Source organism: Parambassis ranga, chromosome 5 (assembly GCF_900634625.1).
Source record: "Parambassis ranga chromosome 5, fParRan2.1, whole genome shotgun sequence".
Lineage (NCBI taxonomy): Eukaryota > Metazoa > Chordata > Actinopteri > Ambassidae > Parambassis > Parambassis ranga.
In genome coordinates, this window is record NC_041026.1 from 7,952,757 (window position 1) to 7,974,648 (window position 21,892).

At 43.6% G+C, this 21,892-nt stretch overlaps 1 protein-coding gene across 1 annotated transcript in view; it reads left to right on the forward strand.

Annotated features, from left to right (window-relative positions):
- cdh22 (cadherin 22) overlaps nucleotides 1–21,892 on the forward strand; it is a 75,697-nt gene that overhangs the window by 10,093 nt on the left and 43,712 nt on the right. Inside the window, exons 2-4 of the mRNA XM_028405674.1 lie at nucleotides 1,470–1,764; nucleotides 16,809–16,928; nucleotides 20,722–20,889. Coding sequence (XP_028261475.1) covers nucleotides 1,470–1,764; nucleotides 16,809–16,928; nucleotides 20,722–20,889 — 583 coding nt within the window. The remainder of the gene's footprint in view (nucleotides 1–1,469; nucleotides 1,765–16,808; nucleotides 16,929–20,721; nucleotides 20,890–21,892) is intronic.

Consider the following 21,892-nt stretch of genomic DNA (forward strand, 5'->3'; position numbering starts at 1 on the left):
CTCACATGTACAGTAGGTATGATCCTGCATGCATGGTGCCAGCATTTGTGCAATTGAATTAACACATGCCGACAACATTTCACACACACGCACTTGTCTAGAGAATCTAATTTAGAGATACAGAGAGAGAGAGAGAGAGCCTCCAGGGGAGACATATCTAGTGGTGAAAGAGTGCGCTCACTTTTATTGGATAACTCTCACAGTCGGGACCAATGAAACTTTTTTTTTATTATTATTACTGTAACTGAAATATTGATAGCACCAAAGTGTCCGGCGGTATATTTCCTGTGACTGCTCGTGTATTTGTCTTCAGGATGATTCAGAATGGTGAGAAAAGGCAAAAAACAGACAGATAAAAAGTGAAGGGAAAAATGGATGATGGAAGCAATATCAAGGCGCAGGCTTGCATTATTCCGTGATTTTACGACAAATACTTAATGAAAATCCCCGCGAGGGGATAGAAGCCTGTATTTAATTAAGCCTTTATAAAATATTAACCAGGGAGGCCAGGGCGATTTCCCCTTTCCCCTGGTCTGTTCAGTAGAGTTACACTGCATAGACAGCACTGAATTATCATTCCAGATAGAAGGTGAATAAGAGAGAGAGAGAGAGAGCAGGTCTACTGCTGCTCACTGAAGAGCCAAAGGGGAAGCTGGGATGGGGGACCGATGCTGCTCCTATTGCTACCTCAGGAATGCCTTCTAATCACATTACAGGGAACTATAGCTCTGATTTATAAGGGCTCTTTTAAGTTCACTTTTCAGCCCCAGCAGCTTCATGTCTCCCTTTAACAATCTTTGAAATGACTTTGATCTCCTAATTTGGGCGTCACATTCTGTGAAGGGCACAATGTGCAGAAAAGGTGTAAATCATCACTAAACTGAGGTGTCTTTTTTCCTCCATGATGGCCGGCCTGTGGGGAGCTGGGGGAAGGCCTTCAACTGCATCTGCTACTGTGGAGAAATGTGAGGGACTGGATGGAAGGAGCAGACTGATTTCAGCCTGTACTCACCAAGGAAATCTAACACGAGGATATTTTAGTCCTTGAAAATGGAACATGTGAGCGTATTTCTCTGTGTTAATAAGAATGCATCGAACTTTTCAAAGCTTTTCAAAGATGCTTTACAGATGCATTATTCATTCACACCACATTCACACAGTGGCAAACTACAGATGTAGCCACAGCTCCCCAGGGGGAGACTGATGGAGATGGCTGCCAAGGTGCACCTACAGCCTCTCCGACCACTGCCAATTCATTCATACAGTGAGTGAGTGCACTGCAGGCAATGTGGGTAAAGGAGGGCAGAGCTGGGATCGAACCGCCAACCTTCCGATTATTGGACAACCCTGCTCTACCACTGATGCTGTTCTTTGTAAAATGTCCCCCTCCCCTGTTTTTAATCCCTAATCTGAAGCAGTAGTTTTAGTAGTAGTAGTATTTTTATTTCATCATCTTATTTACCTTTCAGATCCATACAGACTCTGACGAGGGCGAAGGAAACATCAAGTACACCATCTCAGGAGAAGGTGCGGGTACCATCTTCATCATTGACGAGCTGACAGGAGACATACACGCCACGGAGAGACTGGACCGAGAGGAGAAGGCTTTCTACACGCTGCGAGCTCAGGCCCGGGACCGGCTCTCCAACGACCCGCTGGAACCAGAGTCCGAGTTCGTCATCAAGGTCCAGGACATCAACGACAGCGAGCCCAAGTTCTTGGAAGGCCCCTATATCGGCAGCGTGGCAGAGCTGTCGCCCATAGGTAAGCCAAGAAACAAACAGCGCACTCTGATTATCTGCACAGCTCTTTGAACTCAGGGTGGCCCCAAAGGTGACTCTACTGTGCAGAATTCCCAGTTATACTGAAGCTATTTTCATGATGCATAAGTAGGCTGTGCAGCATATAAAGCTCTGTCCTGGGCTCAAGGGAAGCACGAAAATGCCAAGAAGAGCAATATGCTAAAACCCTCTCCCATAGAAGAGATGGAAATATGTATAAACAGCATGTCGGATGAAAATAGATTTGGAGTCCCTGAATTCACTCTGGATAGTTGTTTAGTGACATGGAGCTTTAACCTGTTGGTAGAAATGAGATGGAAGATGAAGGAGTCGGGGCCGACATATAAAGAAAGGCGAGGCAAACAAATTGCATTACTCCCAGATGAGCTCTGTGGCTGTGCTTCGACACACTGTTCTCAGGCAAATGATAAAGGAGGAAGAATAAAGACGGGGGAAGAGGAGCACAGGAGAGGTGCTTCAGAGGAGCAGGTAATAGCCAGAGTGCACTGCCTTTCCAGAAAGGTCTTTTGACAGTGACACCAGAATGCTTTTAATCTTGACAAACATGTTTTTTTTATTGTGAGTAACAGTATTAGTGGCGCCACATGGCTGTTTAAACAGAGAAGACAGGTGAATGAGGGTGTCGGGGGCTTCATTAGCATGGCGTTAACGTCAAAGTCACAGCTGATGTTTCATAAACTCAAATTCTGTTTTGCTGCCAGGTCATATCACAACAGTGTGTGTGCCAGAAGGCTGTGTGTTTGTTCTGCTGTCTGTGTGTGTGTGTGTGTGTGTGTGTTTGCTCTGCTGCGTGTGTGTGTGTGTGTGGTCATGCATATGCAGCAGAGGTGGGGGTGTGTTTTGTTTTGAGTGACTTCAGGAGAGCTGTGAAAATGGAATGGCTCTTCCCTGTTCAGGTCTGATTGGAATTAATTCCTGCCTCCTCAGCATGATCCAAACCATCAACATTTCTGCCTACAGCACTCACTGGATGGTGTGTGTGTGAGAGAGAGAGAGAGCGAGAGAGTGAAAAGGCGGCGGCAAAGACAGCAGAGGGATAAAAAATGAGTGAAATATTGTGGAGTTTTCAGGAAACGACGTGAACTTCCGGGGAAGCCAGAGAGCCATTAACTCCTCGAGAGGGAAGGAGTCAGAGTCATGGAAGCCATGCTTCGTTGATGTTAGTTAATGTAATCTTAATGATCATGACCCCCTCCATCTCCACCGTTAGACCCTGCCACGCCTCTGTCAAATTACACACTAAGTAAGTGTGTGTTTCATGTTTTAAACATCGCCGTGCAGCTCTGTCCCTAATGAGGTAACATCTACTGCTTAGTCAGGCATTCTCCTGCCCCCTTCCTTTCTTTACACTCTCCTCCTGTTGAACATCAGCTAACACCAGCAGTATTTTTCTGGCATGTCAGTGATGAGGTCACAAGTACAATGACAATAACTAAAGGCACTAAAAGAGAAAAAAAAATGGTGCTGGGCAGAGCAGGATGACGGCCACGTGTCACTCCCACCAACCCTCTTTGAAGCATAGCTTGACTACAGCATGAGGTTTAAATTAATGGTTGCCATATTGTAGGATTATTTTTTTTCATCATCAACACACCAACTCCAACATTTCTGTGCAAACAGAGCCTGATATGGCTCCTCCCCTGTGTGCTCCAGCTCTATGTGCTTGTCAACAAACCATTCGAAACATCAGCGGGCCATGTCACTACACCGGGCTGACATGTTGCTTAATTAAAGTCAACATGGGCAACGCTGTTTATTTTGGGCCTCCTGCTGCTGTGAACACTCACTAGTGCAAAAATGATCCCCAGCCGCTGTTTAACATCTTTATATAAAACGTTAGAAAGCATATTAAAAAATGACTTTATTAACCGCATAATTTGCAGAGAGTGTGTAAGAGTAACTAAGGCTTTTAATCAGGACTGGGCGATATGTGAAAAGTGTTACCACCATATTTGTTTCATATGATACGATATAAATATATCTGACACAAATCACAGCAGTGTGTTGCTGTGTAAAACACTGTGATCCCATCCCCGGTGTGGGCCATGTTGACCCGTATATCATGAGTCTTCCTTCTCCCTCCCTGTGTGTGTGTGTGTGTGTCGCTGTGTACTCATGGTGCCCTCTGCGTATTATGAGGTCTCACCCATATGTTTGCCCGTGTGTGGGCTTCGGTAAGCCTGAGACTCACGGTTTGAGTGGTACCGAGGTGAAATCAGAGCAGGACATGTGATGAAAAGCCTCTTTACTCTGCTCTCTGTTCAGCAGTCTCCTCACCCCTTAAACCTCGGGAGGTGACCAGGTGTGTGTCACAGATTTAAATGTTAAAAAACAGAGAATTCATGTGGAATCAACACAAGACGAATCAATTCAGATGCTTGGATGATTTTTAAATAACATCTGTTTTGCTTTTTTATTAGAAAATGAGCGCTGGTGTCACCCCTTTTATTGAACTCACTGTTAATGCGAATGACTCCAGATTCCATTTTATATCGGTGAAGTGTGACTCCCAGGTGTCAGAGGTCCAACGGTCCCCAGAGAGAGTGACGTCCTCTGCTTGCTCGAGCATGCTCATCCTCCCCACCCCGTGCCGTTAGATGCGATTCAGATGATTTTACCACTGGCTTCTACCATCTTAACCAGGCAGCTCTTGCACATGAAGCTTTCAGACCAAAAAAATGTTTCAAATGATCAGAATTAAAAGAAAAAAACTAAAGTTACCAGTGGAAGTCAGACAAACATTTACTCTAAAAGCGTCTTTATGCGGCTGCAATTTAATTTGTTTTCTGCAGAATTTCTATGGCAACAGATACAATATAAAACAATATATTTGTTCTGTAAAAATGTGTATTTTATTCACAAAATATGTGAATTCTTGTCCCTCTTTAGCCTGTGTCGGCAGCACAGCTCCGGTCAGCTTCGACTGTGTTTTTGTGTGATTGAAATGCGATCATACTTTTTTCATCTTTATTCAATCGATCTGGACTTTTACAGGTGAATAGTTTTATCTTAATTTATTAACATTCACATACATCCACAAGAATAGGTGATGCTACTGTATATAGGAGCCCCTCAGGACTGAAGAGACCTGCCCCAGGGTGCTAGTTTACAGTGCCATGGGCCAGTTCAAAGGTCAGGCAACTGAGGGGAGCTTAAGATGCAAAGTTCAAGCTCTTGGTGATAGCGAGTCATCATAAATATTCTACCAGTATTTTATACAGTTTTGTTTATGACTCGTGGCTCTGTGCTGTAGTAGGAGCACTGGCCTGGTTTTAAGGACTAGCTTCTCCTGCTAGCCTGGCTCAGAGATGCGTGGCTGCGGGTGCAGGTGCAAATGTACGTGGAGTTGTTTACAAGTGATGTTGATCATTTTAAGTTTGTTGGACATGTGACATTAAAAATACATTTTCTTTATATGAGTTCATAAAATAAAATCTGTTATTGGTAAAAAGCAGTGATCAGTCACATTTGTTGTTCCAGTTTCACACTTTCCTGTGATCAATAAACCTGGTAGACAGCTTGGACTGTCGTCCTCAGAGTCTTAGTTAGGTGAAGAGTTTAACTGGCTGTCAGAGTATAGCAGACATATACTGAGGATGGCAAAGAGAGCCTTCTGAAGAGTCAGGCCCACCTTTAGTACATAAAGTAAAAGTACAAAAAAAATGCATCAATTGCTTGAAGCTGTCGTAACCTATGTTCATCTGTGATTATTTTTAAGGCCTCCAGTTGTGAGTGATTCCTTCGTTTGCAGCTGTTGTGCAGACTGACATCTGCTGTCCGCCGGATTGCGTCTATTTGTCTGTGAACAGGGTATAAATGGAGAGCCTGGTGAGGATCATTCAGGCACAGCTCCCGTAATATGAAGCAGAGCTGCTTTTTATGTTGAAAAGGAGTCAGGTTGTAGAGCATTAACAACACCAGTGGTCTGCTCACTGTGCTGTTTTACGACCAGCCACAGGGGCAAAGTGCCACAGAACACATGAGGCCATAACAGAAAGAAAGGAAGTGATCAGGAGTCAGCTGCCTGAGGCGTCTTCATCTTTACTTATCACCCCTGTCATGTCTGCCTCTGCATGTCATTTCTGTCTGTCCGTCCCTTTTCTGTCCACCTGCTCAGCATTTTACTCACTTCTGTACAGAGTGTGTTTGTTTTCCAGGGACATAATAAGAGTGGCAAAGTTAATGATGAAGTGTGAGGACCTGAGCTCTGCGCTGTCCTGTGAAAAATATGTAGCTAATGAAATTGCAGTCTTAAATCACATTTGTAGTGCGTGGGTGATTGAACGTTGCTTTGAGAATCAGGCGCGTCTTCGTATTGGGACGGACCAGGGAGCATGCTGTGTCCTCTGACTGAAAGATGGATTTAATACAGGGCCTAGCTGGAGGACATTCTGGACTGAACCCAAAATAAAAAATAATCATTTTATTTAATTAATTTTATTTTAGATACGGTACTTTAATAATCCCAGAGCGTACTCCATGCTGTTCTGGTGCCTGACGTCCTGCCTGCTGGTGCATATTGACACATGTCTGTGGATACTCTCATTCCTCCAGGTCACAGTTATCATGACCTGGAGGAATGAGAACGTCTGAAATGTCTTGAGTCCGGTTTCCTCGATTTAAACTCTTGGAAAAAAATACATTGACACATCTCAGCCAGAAGGGACTTGGCATGTATGCTGGTCAGTAGTGGTTGATCAACACAATGAGAAAAAGCGATCTGAACTGTAAGTGAACACATTTGTGCGACAGTCAGACAGGATCAAACTCCAGATCCTGTCTGACTGCCACACAATTGTGTAATCAATCACAATTTGTTTAAGTATGTAAAAGCCACAGGATCTGGAGTCGAACTCCAGATAAAAAAAACCCATGTCTGTGTGGTCGTCGTCCACTTTCCTGTCCAGATTTGGCCTTTTTTTATGAAGGCCACAGTGTATGAGCAGTCATGGACATTGGAAACATGTGTGGTACCGGCTGGTATGCATGTCACAGTTTCACCTTTATGTTGAATGAATATATGTTGTGTGCTGTGGAGCAACGCAGCCATTATGAGGCTGGGTCGCCGTGGCGTCGGGGTAAAGCCTCCATGATAAATGGACGTTTCTGGCTCACTTATCAACATTAATAGGATGGTGTATTAGTGTTTCTGAGCAAATTAAACACTGATGTTTTGAAAAATGAACCCATGGGTTACTCAGTAGAGTCACCTTTCTGATGGATCTGGACAGTTTTCTGCTGCTTTTTGTTTTTTACCTCATTGTAGAGTGAACAAGCAGCTGGTCAGTGTTGCTCTACAAGAAAGGAGGTCATCCGTTCTGACCGCCTGTCTGTTTCAAAGCCTCAGTCCCAGCGCGCACCTCATCAGCAGCATGAAAAACTGGATGGGCGTGGCGGTGGATCCGTTACAGAAACATAGCTCTCCTTTTTGGAGAGATGCATTCCTTGCGCTCTCACGGTGGAGTAATGAAACCTCCATCTGTTTACCTTCCTCTCACCGGTGGTGCTGAGCTCTAACAACAACAAATTCATCGCCTTTTCTCATGCATCTTCATATGATAGATGTACAAGTGCTATTGAGCGGTTATTTCTCTGAGCTCACACAGCAGTAATTGCTCACTACGATTAGCCGGTGACTGTGACTGCACAGAGGGGGCTGGATTAATAGAGCTCTGCTCGAAATATTGAGCCTGTTCTGCAGGAATGTTGCACATTTCTCCACTTTTCATAGTAACGCAGCTCCAAAATACCAAAAAATAAAAAGTATGTCTGCAGGAGTGGAGCGTGCTTACATGGTAGCAGTGAGGAGGTAATAGTAGTTTTCATTTATTCCATGTTTTTGTACATTATTTAGGAGATAAAAGGGGATTCATTGTCCATTATAGCTCTAATTGATCAATGGATGCTCATTCAGAACAGGTCGTCTCTCTCTCTCTCTCTCTCTCTCTCTCTCTCTGTATTTCTCATCCTGCTCTGTGTTTGCTAAATAAAAAATGGACCCATCATTATTGTGAAGCCGTCCAATGTTAAAAGCTAATGTTGCCCTGTGTCCATTTGCGAGGTGATATTAGAGGTACAGGTCAGTTTAAAACGGCCGTCCTTCCATTATAAAGTCGATCTAATTCATCATTGGTAAAAAGCTCTTTGTCATTTTTAAAGTCCCGACAGTCTTCACAGAGTCTGCCTAATGGAAACTATATATATGTGTTTATTTGCAGTGTTTAGCTCACTGAATATACAGATAACCCCAGCAGGCGAGCTGCTCGGTTTAGCATGGTGATTGGAAGCAGCGGGAAGCAGCTAGCCCAGCAGCTTCCCTGAATAACATGTTGTTTGTGTTTATTTAATCCAAGCTGCAGCAGTAAAATGATGTCATGTTAAATGGTTCACGCTGGTTATGAGCTGTGTCAGAGATTACCTCAGCTGGGTCTGAAATCCACCCTCTCCTTCACTCATTACTGCCGCTTAATGGCCGCCCAGCAGTGAGACTCCGGACAGACGTTATTGGTCGTTCTGCAGAATGAATGGTTACCTATGAACACGGATCACATGACAGAGGACTAATGGATCTAATGGTCTTTGTGGTGCAGAGTCTGTGTGGGAATTTTCAGTGATGCTGATGTATTTACTGACACACACTCCTGGTTTTGATCATATCCATGAGGTTAAAAACAGACCAGCTGCTGTTATATGTTGAAGAAAGAAAGAAATTTGTGAAAGTGCATATGGTTATATTTCTTTTCTACCACACAGGCTGCTGTCAGGTTTTGGTTGAACCCTTGAAAAATGCCACTTCAGTAGCTGAGGATTGTGGGTAGACACCATTATGCGGTCATGATTTGTTGGTTTCCTTAGAATTGTGGGAAGACACAAAGAGCTGTTTGTTTTAACAGCTGACTATATTTAGAAATTAAATGTAAGATGTTAAAACGTGGACCGGTGTAGAAATGTTTAGAAAGGAAGTCATGTTCTTCTTTTTTTGTTTTCCGTTCTTTGCTTTGCCAAGTTGGTGTACAAGCTCTTAACATCAGAGCTCAGTTTCTGAGGAGACACTTTGCTGATTTCTATTTCATCCATTTTTTTATCATCATTAAATTTTTTTAAAAAGTTGTTTTTTTTCTTATTTGTTGCTGTTTAAAAATTTAAAGACAGAGTTTGTTAGGTCTGCAAGGAATTAAGTTTTTTATGATTGCACGATTGCAAAACTGATACAGAAATATTTAAAGAAAACAGACAGAGAGCCACATGTTCAGGCTCATCCCCTCTCACAGAGGACTGTAAACTGAATCAGCGCTGTGTCCTCCTGCAGACAGATACCTGCTGCAGTTGGTTTACTGTAGGATGGCATGTCGGGATAATGTTTATGTTTTGGGGAGCCCCATCATCAATGTTTGAACTGAATCCTTTTTTTTTTTTTTTCCCCGTGGGTTTTTTCCAGCCATAGTAAATGTTCAAATATTTATGTATCTTCCAGCCAGGCCTCAAAAGTTTTAAACACCCAGAAGCTGAAGTAGCGTCAGTAGCTGGTGTGAAGCTGCTGTTTGACAGAACTACGTGGTTTTTGTATCTGTTACGAGTTAAGCGGTGGGATTGAGTTTTTATTTTCTGCACATACGCTGCAGAGACATTATTGGTAGTGGCACCCCCGAGCTAATGCTCATGCTCCACACGCACAGCTAATATTGAAGTAATAAAGACAGGCCTTTTCCAATTTGAAATCAGTATTACACCGTGTTACAACACGCATACTAAGACATCCGTCACTCCGTTTTTTTTCTGTCTTTATGTGAGCTGACTGACAAAACAGCCACGTTTCATTTCCCCTCAAAGGTCGGGAGGAAATGTGGCCAGGATGGGGCAGCTCTTAACGGGGGGTGGGGGGGAGATCACGACAAGGTGAAAAGTTTCCATGGAGCTAATCCTGTGATTGATGTGGTCCCGTTAGAGAGGACCTCAGGACCCGTTAGTGGCCCGACATGACGTGTGCGCTGTAGCCTCTATAACCTCAGGTAACTCTGACTGACAAGTCGCAGCGTCCGAAGTACAAACAGGCCGGAAAATGGCTTTCTGATTAGGCTGACCGCTATCCTCAGCTTTTATCTCCCAATGACACAAACTGATGTGGTATAAAATGACTAAATACACGGAACCAGAACCACTAGGTTTCAAGCAGCATTAAAAGGACATCTACCCTGTCCTGTGTCAAAGATGCAATCTGATATGTACTTCCTGTAGTTTCCCGTCTTGTGTGATTACCTGCTCCTCCCTAATGTGTCTCACCTGTGTCTCATTGTCTCCCCTGCTCCTTGTGTGTATAGTCTTTGTCTCCTTCACGCCATGCCAGTTTGTCTTGTTCGTCTCGTTGTCCATGTGGGTTTGTCTCTGCGCTCCAGCCTTGCCACAGTTAGTGTTCTCCAGGTTTTTGATCTTGCTCTGCTTTGTTTGCTGCCTAGTTTTTTTTGCTAAGCCATGTTTTTGTCTCCACCTCAAGTGTGATTTTTAGTTTTGTGGATTTTTGTTTTTTGACCCTCCTGGCTTTGAATAAAGACTGTTTGGAGTGAGACTGTTTTTTTTAAACCGCTCTGTGTCCTCACCCCCACACAAACCCTGACAAAGCCAGGTCATTGTTGGTTCCTCTTGTTAATCTGCATTATCTTTATTTGTTTCACTTTAAGGTCATCATAGCTTATCACACAACATGCTGTGGTGTTTCTGTAAAGGCTGATTTGTTACTGTAAAAGACAGCCAGTAGACAGGCGCTTTATAAAATGCCTGAAGCGAAGCATTGAGACTGACAGGAGTCAAAGCCGAGGAAGCAACACGAGCAGCGCGGTGGAATTTTTCAGTGTCTTCTCGAAGGCCACTGCCCTGCCTAACATCGTGTGCAAAAACACAACGCTGACGTTAGAAAATGCAGAAAACAGCTCACGTTAGAAGGATGGCTGACTCAGAGAATGAACGGTGGTGTCACAACGTATTAATGATCTCGTGATGAGTGACCTATTTACACACATCATACACATATACACATGTCTGGGAGTATAACAGAGACCCAGGATGCCTTTGTATGTGAGCATGTAACCACACATCAGAAATCAAGCAGCAGCCTCTGGGCCTGAGAATGAATGAAACCCATGTGGAGAAGCCAAAAAGTGCAGTTCCCCCTGCAGCCTGTAGGGACCAGTCAGTTCTCATAGACCTCCATGTTAAAAGGTCCAACTTTACAGCAGAAATAAACATGTTTACAGCCTGGATCACTCATCATGACTTGAAGTTATGGGTGTGGCTGCTTAGCGATGCTAGCTCACAGTGCTAGCTTCCTGCCTCTGCCTCTGCTCCACTCAGGCTCCACCTCTCCACTCGTAGGCAGACTACGATGCTGCCAACATGGCGACAGCCGGAGCTCAAAACAGGGACTCAAAACGACTCTTCAGAATCAATTGGTACCTGTAATGATGCCCTTTTTTCAGTTGCCTGGTTCCTCTCTACTGTTGTTGTGACAGCCGTGCTTACGTTCTAGTGTCACTCCAGGGTTTTAGCTCTGGCTGCAGGTTGTAGCTTCAATCAAATATAGGCCGCTCTTACACAGGTTTCACACGCGGACTGATCACAGGAAACATCACAGATACTGCAGCAGGTGTTGTCAGCAGCATGTTTTTGTGTTTGTTTGCTGTGTCTCACCCCTCTGTGCAGCCTCTTACCCGCACGCCTTCCCTGGCGCTGACATTTTCCACAGATTGATTTAAGGTGCATGATTTGCCGTCCGAACCTGTTTGACGGAGTACCTTTGAGAAATTGCCCACTCCTTTTGTATGTATGTAATGCAAGAACTCCACAAGGGGATTAAAACGATAATCACTCTTCCTGCTGCTCTCGTCCAGAGAGGTTGCCCAGGAGGCTGCAAATTGCTGCAGTCGCCATTAGGAACGGCTGAGGCTGTCATGCTAACAGTGGATGAGACATTTGGAGCAGCAGGATCACAGCAGAGAGCGATGCGACAAGGCAGGCACAACTTCCAATCAATAATCTCTGCCAACCACCTTTATGTATATGACCAGTAACATCCACCATTATGAGCTCAACCACGGCGCTTGACATAATTGATTCTATCTGATCTGTACGTGTGGTCGTGTGTGTGAATCAGTGTGTTTGTGGAGGAGGGGTGTGTGTGTGTGTGTGCTTCAGCATGTGAAGAGGTGTGGAAGATGTATATGACAACAGCACCACCATAGATTTGCAATTGTGAAATTGATTAAAGCTTTTTTTTGTCAGGCACAGTGTGCACAGAACACACAACACTGGTGCACGATTTGCAGATGTGTCCACTCATTTGTCTGTATAAACGAATCAGAATCAGAGCCACTTTGTGGATGCAGGTAAATGTGATTTTAATGGACTTTTTTTGTATCTTAACTTTTGTTCTTTGAGATCAAGACTTGCCAGCCTGAGACAAAATAACAAGAGATTAGGATTAAATGTTGACATGCCACAGTGGGCTCATATTATTGTCTACAACACAAATAATGATCCCGTCTATTAAAAGAGACACAAGTTCAAGAAATTTAAAATATTTCTAAATCCTGGAAGAGGATCAATGTAAGCAGGCCGCTGGCTTTTATGACATTGCAGATTTTTCTTCCCTTTACACTTCATTCAATCTCTCTCACCTTTATTCATTTTGCCTCGCCCTCTCTCTCTCTCTCTCTCTCTCCCTCCTGGGGCATTTGTGTGGATGAGAGAGAAATGAATCACAGTCGAGGAAGTGAAGAAATAACTTTTCATGTGAAAACACCTCAGTTTTTATGGCTTTACTAAATGATCCATAATGCGGGCAGGGAGCACTCAGTCCCGCAGATTAAGGCGGGTCGGAGCGGGGAGGAGGGAGGGAAGAGGCTCAGTTTCTGCAGCTGTTAGACCCCTTCGCTGGAGCTCCTCGCACCGGTACGGCGGCACCAGCTGAGATGAGGCACAAATCTCTTTTATGAGGCTGCCTCTTAAATAGCTGTCAGTCTAGTGTCTCACACGTGGCGCACTCCTCCAGCTCCCCTCACAGTAATTGAACCATCTCTCCTGGAGTGCTGGAATGGTGTGGGAAGCCATTCCGACAGCCTGTGTTGATACCATTAAACCAAACTCATGCATAAATCTAACCGCACACCCTTCGCTGAATCCTCCACGCCCCAGGAACAACCTTCTCTTTACTCCATTTCACCACATATCTGAATATTATTGACACTCTCCTGCACAGAATGCACTCCACTGCTTACATATGATTTGCAGCACGCATTAGTGTTAGTTTGGAACAGTTGTTCTGGTTCTTTTGCACATAGAAAGTGTATATGTTTCAATAGGAAAGAGCCTAATAAACTGCATTTACTCATCCATTAATCCTACCTGCGCTGTGGGATATTCACTTCTCTCACAAAGACAACAATAGTATTATAGAAATATTAACTATTCAATAAAAGATGTGTAATAAATAGCTGCCATTCAACACCAATTACTTTAGTCTATCTGCTGGAGGATTAAACCAATAACAAAGCTATATTCTCATTATAGTTCCACTGCAGCAGCAGTGAGATGTTTTAACCCTGTGTGTTCCTCCATGGTGGATGAAAGACACGTCTGACCCGCACACATGAAACACTTGGCGATTTACCACCACTTAAGGGTTAATACATTAAAATGACTATAATAAAATAGTGGGCGTGGCCTATCTGCTTTATACATCTGTTATAATCTATAGATGTGTAATAATGTATGTATACAAGTAAAAACTGATGTAAATGGTGACCTAAAAGTGAAATATATAGTTTGGGTTATCAAAACATTGCAAAACATGCTTCAACCACGTCATTTCAAGGGGTATTCATTGTAAAAATGTACAAAATGTAAAAAAAATTTTGCTGGGTGCCATCTAGATTTACAAAGAGCCAGAGGCATACAAACTAATACTTACACATCTGAGCAAATCTCCCAGGTGTTCCCTTTATTATGACACCAAAAGTATTCAAATACACCTTGTGGTTGCTGAGATATACTCTATTCATTTCGGGCATGCCTTAAAAAGTAGGCTTGGGGTGGAAAGGGTTACTGGATGGATATGTGGAGAATAAGATATGGAAAGTTTTGTAATAGAACCAGAACTGAAGAAGCCACTTGGGGGAGTGGCGAAACGTCTTCAAAAAACAATCCTTCAGTCCAGCTGCCTCGATTTAAACTCTTGGAAATGACTATGACCTGGATGAATGAGAGCATCCACAGATATAATAGAACCAAAGCAAACAAACTGGATGTGCCCATGAGGGGGGAGACAAACCTGTGCTATATTTTGGGCAATTAAAAATGATTATTGCTACAGTGCGTGCCGCCTCATCTCAGAGCAGTTTGTGATTGAGGGTTTATTGGTGAGAGGAGAAAAACAACTCTTTAGATAATGAATATCTGCAGCTTCTCTCCATTAGACATACTTCTCCTACTGCTCCATGCATTACATTTCAATCTGAGAAAGTCAATAATGTTTATTGAAGTCCCGCGAGTCCATCAACAGTCGAATCTGCTTAAGTGACGCCAACCACACCAGCAGATACAGTAAGTAATGACTTCTCCCACTGAAAATGCAAGCCAGTGCTTCAATAAGAACCCCTAGTGCCAAACTCACCGCCTCACCTCTCTCTCTTTTTTTTTTAATATGACCACAATAAAGAAGAATTTGCATTTATATAGTTCTTCCAAAAGCATCTGACGTTACTGCCAGCCAGTATCCAGAAACAGCTGAGCGTCAAACTGATTGTTACCTGGGGAAAATTAAGATAAGGCAGTAATCCCATGGATGGAAAATGGCTTTGTTGGGCCCACAGCAGTAGGACCACCCAGGTAAGGAAGAATTAACAAACCCCTGACTGGTGCCTGTAATGAAAATGCCCAGCCGCTATACAGTCTCATGCTTTCAATATGATAAGAGTGATATCTCACTCATCCCCCAGGAATGCAGAGTATCTTGATGTATAAGGATCAGACCGGTGTGTGCCTTTGCGTGTTAGAAATAGGTGTAATAAGTGTGTGAAATGACTCAGAATGTGGATTAAAAGCTCGTTCCAGCTGCAGAACTCGGACCTCACTGGGAGCTGCTGTGTGTTGGGGTACAGAGGTGTTAGAATCCAGGATGCTGTGCGGTTGTAGTGTGTGTCTGTGTGTGTCCGTACCCTCATTTGTTTCCCAAGTAGAGTGATACATCATACGCTAGCTATACATTAGCATGCAAACTGCCCGCATGCAGGGTGCGCTATAGGTGACAGCGACAGGAGAGCGATCAGAGCCGCCCGATTTAATGGCTGGGTGACTTTCAAGATAATCTCTCCACCCCCACCCCTAGCCTCCCTCCTCACCCCTCCTCACTCTTCCATTTCCCCCTTAGGAGCACCATTGGATGACAGGAAACAAACAGTGGTCTGACACTTCCCGCTAATTAGCATCATTAGCATACGGTCATTATGTAGCTGGACAGTAGCATGACAGGGCTCTGAGAGGAGCCTACAGTGGTGACCTTTAGTGGACAACACCAGCTGTCAGTAATTACCCACAGCGCTGGCCAGAAGGATGGAGACAAAGACTGACTCAATGTCCTTCAGGAGCTTTTTTTTTTTAATCTTTCTTCTCTTGTAATATATTTATAGAAAGAATAGAATGTGCTCACATGCCAGGAGACAGGCGCAGTTGTTTCTTAACATGAAAATGAAAAGTTTGGAAGGCTTTAGGCAGAGCTTTGACTGCAGCGTGTGACTAAATGCAGAGCTGCACCTGTCAGTCTGCTGCCAGAGGCCTGTGTGTGTGTGTGTGTGCATGCTGTTGACAAATATAATACACAGAGTGAAAAATAATGACTGTTGAAGCACAAATCCACAACATTCTGTATCCTCATGCACAAGTGCTGGTAATCACATGTAGCTGTTTACTGTAGATTCCTTCAGCTTTGTAGACGTGATGTTCGACTCCCTGCTTCTTTTCATCTGTGAGCGCAGCTCCTGAACTGATGAGAGGAAATAAAACCACTCTGAGTGTTTGTGTAGTGTAAAGGTAATTTAAAACATTAAATAAGTTTTATTTGGAATTTTATGAACGTAGATGTGAAACGGCTACCTGCATTAATCTCCCTTCCCCCGAGTGTATTCGGACAAGTATGCATGAACACACACACACACACAGGTGTGTGTTTAGGCTCCCATTTACCATCATTGTGAGCCCCTCTTCGGCCCGTATCTGGATATATCCGGATAGTTTTTTTCTGAGTCTGAACAACGTGAACCCGGTTATATCCGGATAGATCTCGATCCACCGTTACTCGGAGGTTAGCTGGATTTCCTTACATCTGGCTCAGGTCTGAGCGCAAATGCGGCTAGCGAATCCCGCTAGCGACGTGATATTTCTGTTTCACTGGGACAGTGTCCGGAACGTGTACAAAAGCCGTATGTAAACAACTGTCGAACTATGACAGCTTTACGACAAGTTTATTTTCGACAGGGCTACAAAGGAATAAACTGCTTTTTGAACCGAAAAAAACGAAAGAACGAGCGACACGGGACAAAAAACAAATGCACAACGCATGCGCACACACGCAGCCTGAACGGACTCTGTGTATTACGAGGCGCCACCTAGTGGTTTGGAGGACAACAAACAAGCCGGGTTAAGCAGACACGTGTGTGATAGCCAGATTTGAAAATAGGTCTGAATGTATCCAGCTTAAAGGGTATCTGGATTCAATCCTACTCTAGCTGGATTGACTTTGTCCAGTGTGAACTGGGCCTATTACTGTGATACATTCCCTCGCACACATGTGTAAGTAGTAACAAGGCGAAGCTCAAATGACTGAGGACATTCTGGTGTCCTCTACAATTGTCTTCAAACTCAAGGACACCAGCACCTGTCCAAAGTTTCCTCTGGTGGTTTCTGTAGAGGTTTTTATTTCCTCCGCTGTTTCTTTGACATCATGTCGTTTATTTTCAACAGGAACTTCCGTGATGAAAGTTACTGCCTCCGACGCTGATGACCCTACATATGGCAGCAGTGCCAGGGTGGTGTACAGCGTCCTGGATGGAGAAAAGTTCTTCACTGTGGACAGACACACAGGTAAGAAGAAAGAAAGCCAGAAAACCTTGAAGCTGCTATTTTCTTTCCATTAAAGGTTGAACGCTGCTCCCTTTTTTCTTCAGGTCAGTCAAGTTCAGAGACCGTAATTCCCAGATCAATCAACATTTGTGGTCAAAAACATAAAATCAATGGGATAAAAACAAACAATTTTATGAAGGTTTACCCACTAGCTCCAGGCTCAGAGAGAACCACATGGCTAAAAACGGCCGGGTCTGTCTTCAAAGAGCTCAGGTCACTTATAAGTAAACAACAGACAACATAATGTATCATATCTACATTGTCATATTTGTGTTTGTTTTACGTGGTGACCACCTCACAGTGACTTGTAATAATTACAAAGCTCACTGTGGTATTTATTAAATCTGCCATGTGTGGTTAAAACCTACCCAGCAAATGCAGCAGTCCTGTGATGACACTAGTCCCAAGATCACGATGATAACACCAGCAGGCTGATCATTTTTAATCAAAGAGTACAGCGGGGCAGGAAGGAAGCTCCAGGGACGCGTCACTTTACGAGCAGCTTTGGAAGCAGACCTGGACATTTCTGTGTCCTGAGGAGCTGCAGCTTTACTGTACCCACGCTGTACACCTCATCCTTATAGCTCAACACACAAGGTAATACCTCCAGACCAGTTTCCCTCCACTCTGTTCACTCGCTCTCTCACACACACAGCCTAGTTTCATGCCACTCTTATAATCATAACAACGTGCACTAACAAGCATTTTGCAGTCTTTTAAGAGTTAATAAATAGCAGCTATTATGTAACTAAATGTCAGTAAACTCAAATGAACACAGACTCTGTTTATTATCTGTGAATGCTGCACTGAAAGCACAGTGGAGAGTGATATTTAAATGACCAACAGTCGATCCCAGGTGAACAGTACCACACAAGTTAATGCCTTTTTAATATGACCATCAGACCAAAGAGAACTAGTTCCCTCAAATCCAGGATTAAACTCGGAGGAATCTCCAGCAGCTCTGCATTAGAAGACTCTCTGTTTCCCTGCTGCTGCTGGGCTTGTAGACAGGGTGCAGCCTGACCCACAGTCATTCAGGAGGTAGCTTAGCATCAGTGCTGCCTTGGAAATGCCCCCTCCAGGGAAAAGCACTAAAGTTTTAATGATTCCTTTTTTGGTCTCCACCACTTTGATTCGGTCAGCCCGGGTGCCTGGATGATAAATGGCTCTGCCTTGGTGGGTCTAGCCAGAAGCCTGGATGGTTCATTCCCAGCTTCTGTCTCACAACTTCAACCCACCCCCACCCCCACCTCGTCCCAGCTTGTATAGGCAGAACTACCAGCCTAATAGGTGCGAGTCAAGAAGGTCAAAGTAAAGAGGAGACAGAGCAGCTGTAAACCTGCCTCATTAATATCCCTCTTACTCACCCTGACAACGAGCTCAATAGCAAGTTTTGTTTTTTGTTACTTGCTGGAATGAACTCAAGTACACAAAAGCATGTGATACATAAAATGCACAAATAAAATAACATGCATAAGTGTTTATACAATATCTATGAACACCATATGCAGCATGCAGTGGCTTTCATCTTTTTTTACCCACCACCAGTGGTGGAAAGTAACTAAGTATTTGTACTTCATTACTGTACCTAAGTAATTTTTTATGTATTTATACTTTGCTTAAGTAAAAATAATAGTGCATACTTTATACTTTTACTCCATTACATGTTGCAGCTGTTACCTGTACTTTCTACTTCACTACATTTTTTACAGTGTTTGTAGTTACTTGTTCCATGTGATGAACACAGAGCTGGACTGATGTGAGGTCAGACTCTGCATGGAGGTGGTGTCACGCTGCCAGCTGTGTTTCTATAATGAGCCTCAGTCATGATGCCGGTGCTCTGGCTCAGTTAGCTAACTAGTTAGCTGCTGTCTGCTAACACAGGTCCATCCATTAATGTCTGATTAACATGAATCATAACATGAATCTACAGCAGGAACACTGACACAGTAAAAATGCTGAATGCCTGTTTGTTATCAGCAGCCTCTCTGTTCACTTGATGCCCACAGCCTGCCTCATGACACACAGACCTGTCCATAGCTGCTTCTGGACTGAACATGGACATTAACTACACATGGTCCATTTTCATTTAAGATGATTTCTTTGATTATTTTAACCTGTTCAGATCCTTTGTGATGGAAATCAATCATATATATTCAGTGTGTGAGTACTTTTACTTTTAATACTTTAGGTACATTTAAAAGTCCTACTTAAGTAGGATTGTACTTTTACTTAAGTACCAAGCTTCAGTACTTCCTCCACCACTGCCCACCACAAACCTGCACATGGTCTTACTGCAGTACTGTTAGTGGCTGTAGTGGACTGGTCTGCGGCTGCACCGGACGCTTGTTGGTCCGTGTGGATGTCTTTTCGGTTCGGTTCAGATCAGTCCACTGCAGTGTCAGAGTGTCGTGACTCTCCTGTGAAAATGTGTGTGCAGACATATGTGCGGATCATCGGCTTCTGACAGGGGAACGACGTGCTGACAGACTAATACCACGGCCTGCCACAACCACATGTTTTTATAGCATTTTACAGAACAGGTGATTTTGTAAAGTGTACAGTAGAATTAGATTTCTATTGCCCCGCATGATGAAAGCAGAGAGACAACTGATGTATAAGAAAAAGGATTGGAATGTCATCTTTTATTTTATATTAATGTAATGAATTACTGTACTGAAGCTCTATTTCACAGTCGGTGTACACAGTCCTATTACCCAGTTAAATTGGTTAATGTTAAGGCTACGTGATCTGCATTGGGATTATGGAGCGTGCAGCCTTAGCGGCCTGCACTGATGAATACAGACCAGGCTACAAGCTGCCTACGTCTGCATGCAGGGTTCCACCGTGACGCTGGAACAGTGCAGCTGCAGACTTTACAGCCCTTAATTTAGGTACATCCCCTCTGGCCTTTTTGGTGGATGAAAGAGGAGCATGTCATCTGTCTCCCTCCTCCTGAACTCCGCTGCTTGCATGCACAGCTCATAGAACATAGCCCGGAGTGAAAGATGACTGAAATCAGAGGGTTGTATACCCAACACAATGCAAACCTTTGGGAGTGAGGCAGCACACCAAGCTCTGGAAAAGCATCAGTAGATCCGGATGTGGAAAATTCCCACAGAGAATGATATTACTGTGGGTACTGCTGCTGGAGAACGCCAAGCAGAACCACGTGGTGTTGAATAGTGAGACTTAGTGAGACAGCAAATATGATTATTTTATTAAACTTCACACATGCTCGCACAAAGCAGGAAACAGGAAACAGTTTTTTACCCTGATCTTTAGATGAAAGGTGAAGATTGCATTTTAGAAATGAACTCTGACCACAGAAATGTGCTTTTGCATCTCTTTTTCTACATCACATGACTCTCTCTCTCTCTCTCTCTCTATGGCCCTCACTCCACTTCTCAGGCCTGAGTGCAGTCTTAACCCGCCATGGTGGAGGTTTAATGCTGTTCAGGGTGGCTGAGGCATGATTCCATTCCGCCTCTATATATTATTCATTTTAATACAGCCGAGCTATAAAATGGTGTATGTGCAGAGGCGCAAATATGACACTAACCTCCCCCCCAATCCAGCCTGTCTGAGGAGCAGAAATGAAACGCATAGCACTTCATGTGCCTCCATAATCCAGTGCTTAGCACAAGTTGAAATTCAAACTGAGAGGAAATATAGTGCTAACCTACTAATGTGACCTTTCCAGTGGCCTCACTCACTAACTACTCTTCTTCTCTCTCCATCCCTCAATCATTAGGAATCATCATGACAGCAGTGGCGGATCTGGACCGTGAGACGCAGGATCGTTACGAACTGGTTGTCAAGGCAACAGACATGGCAGGACAAATGGGCGGTCTCTCCGGCTCCACCACTGTGACCATAGTGATCACAGACGTTAATGACAACCCGCCGCGCTTCCCACAGAGTGAGTGGATCCCACACGTCGTGGTATACTTTACACTGGGAGGGGAGTGATCAAAGAAGGAAGTGAGAGCAATTACAACACAATAAAAGACTGTATACTTTTTTTTGCCACCTGTGGGGCCACTGACACCAGTCAGCAGTGACATGAATGGGCAGTGAAGATCATCTAAATTCAATTTAGCACAACAAAGCAGCCTGTGGAGAATGGATGTGTTCCACTGCACACGTGATCCTTCTTTTTAATCAAGGCTCTGAGGAGGATGCAGCTGATTGCACATTGTAATGTTGCTTATCAGATAGATTCATATTTCCACTTGAAATATACTCTCTCTCATCAAACCACACAAACACAGTTAAAGGAGCAGTTCGTCTTAAAAATCACAGGGTATTTGGCCATAGAAAGGTGTTCCTCCTCTTCTACATATGGCCGCTCAAAGCACCAATATACAAATATAATATAAAACTCTATAGGCATGCCTGTCAGTAGAAGCCATGTGTTCACGAGGAAATCCACAGATCTTATTGTGAATATTACTGGGGAGCTATTTTCCTCCAACCTACAGTCAGCAACCTCTGCAGAGCAGAGCTTATTTATAGAGGGAGGAATACGTTATTGTTTACGTTTAACCCCTTCCACCCCAAGCCTATTTTTTAAGGCATGCCCACATAGAGTATATCTCAGCAACCACAAGGTGTACTTGAATACTTTTCGTCATAATAAAGGGAGCACCTGGGAGACTTGCTCAGATGTGTAAGTATTAGTTAGTATGCCTCTGGCTCATTGTAAATTAAGATGGCACCCAGCAAAAATGAACAATTATTTTCTCATCTGTTGAAAATTCACATTTTACAATGAATATCTCCTTACAAATGATGAAGCATCCAAATTATATCAAGCTGTAGCTAAGCTTGTGGACATTATGTCTGCCAAGTGTCATTTCATTCTAATTATAGGAAACAAAATTACAGAGGGTTTAGTCCAACCTAAGTAGACATAATTAGGT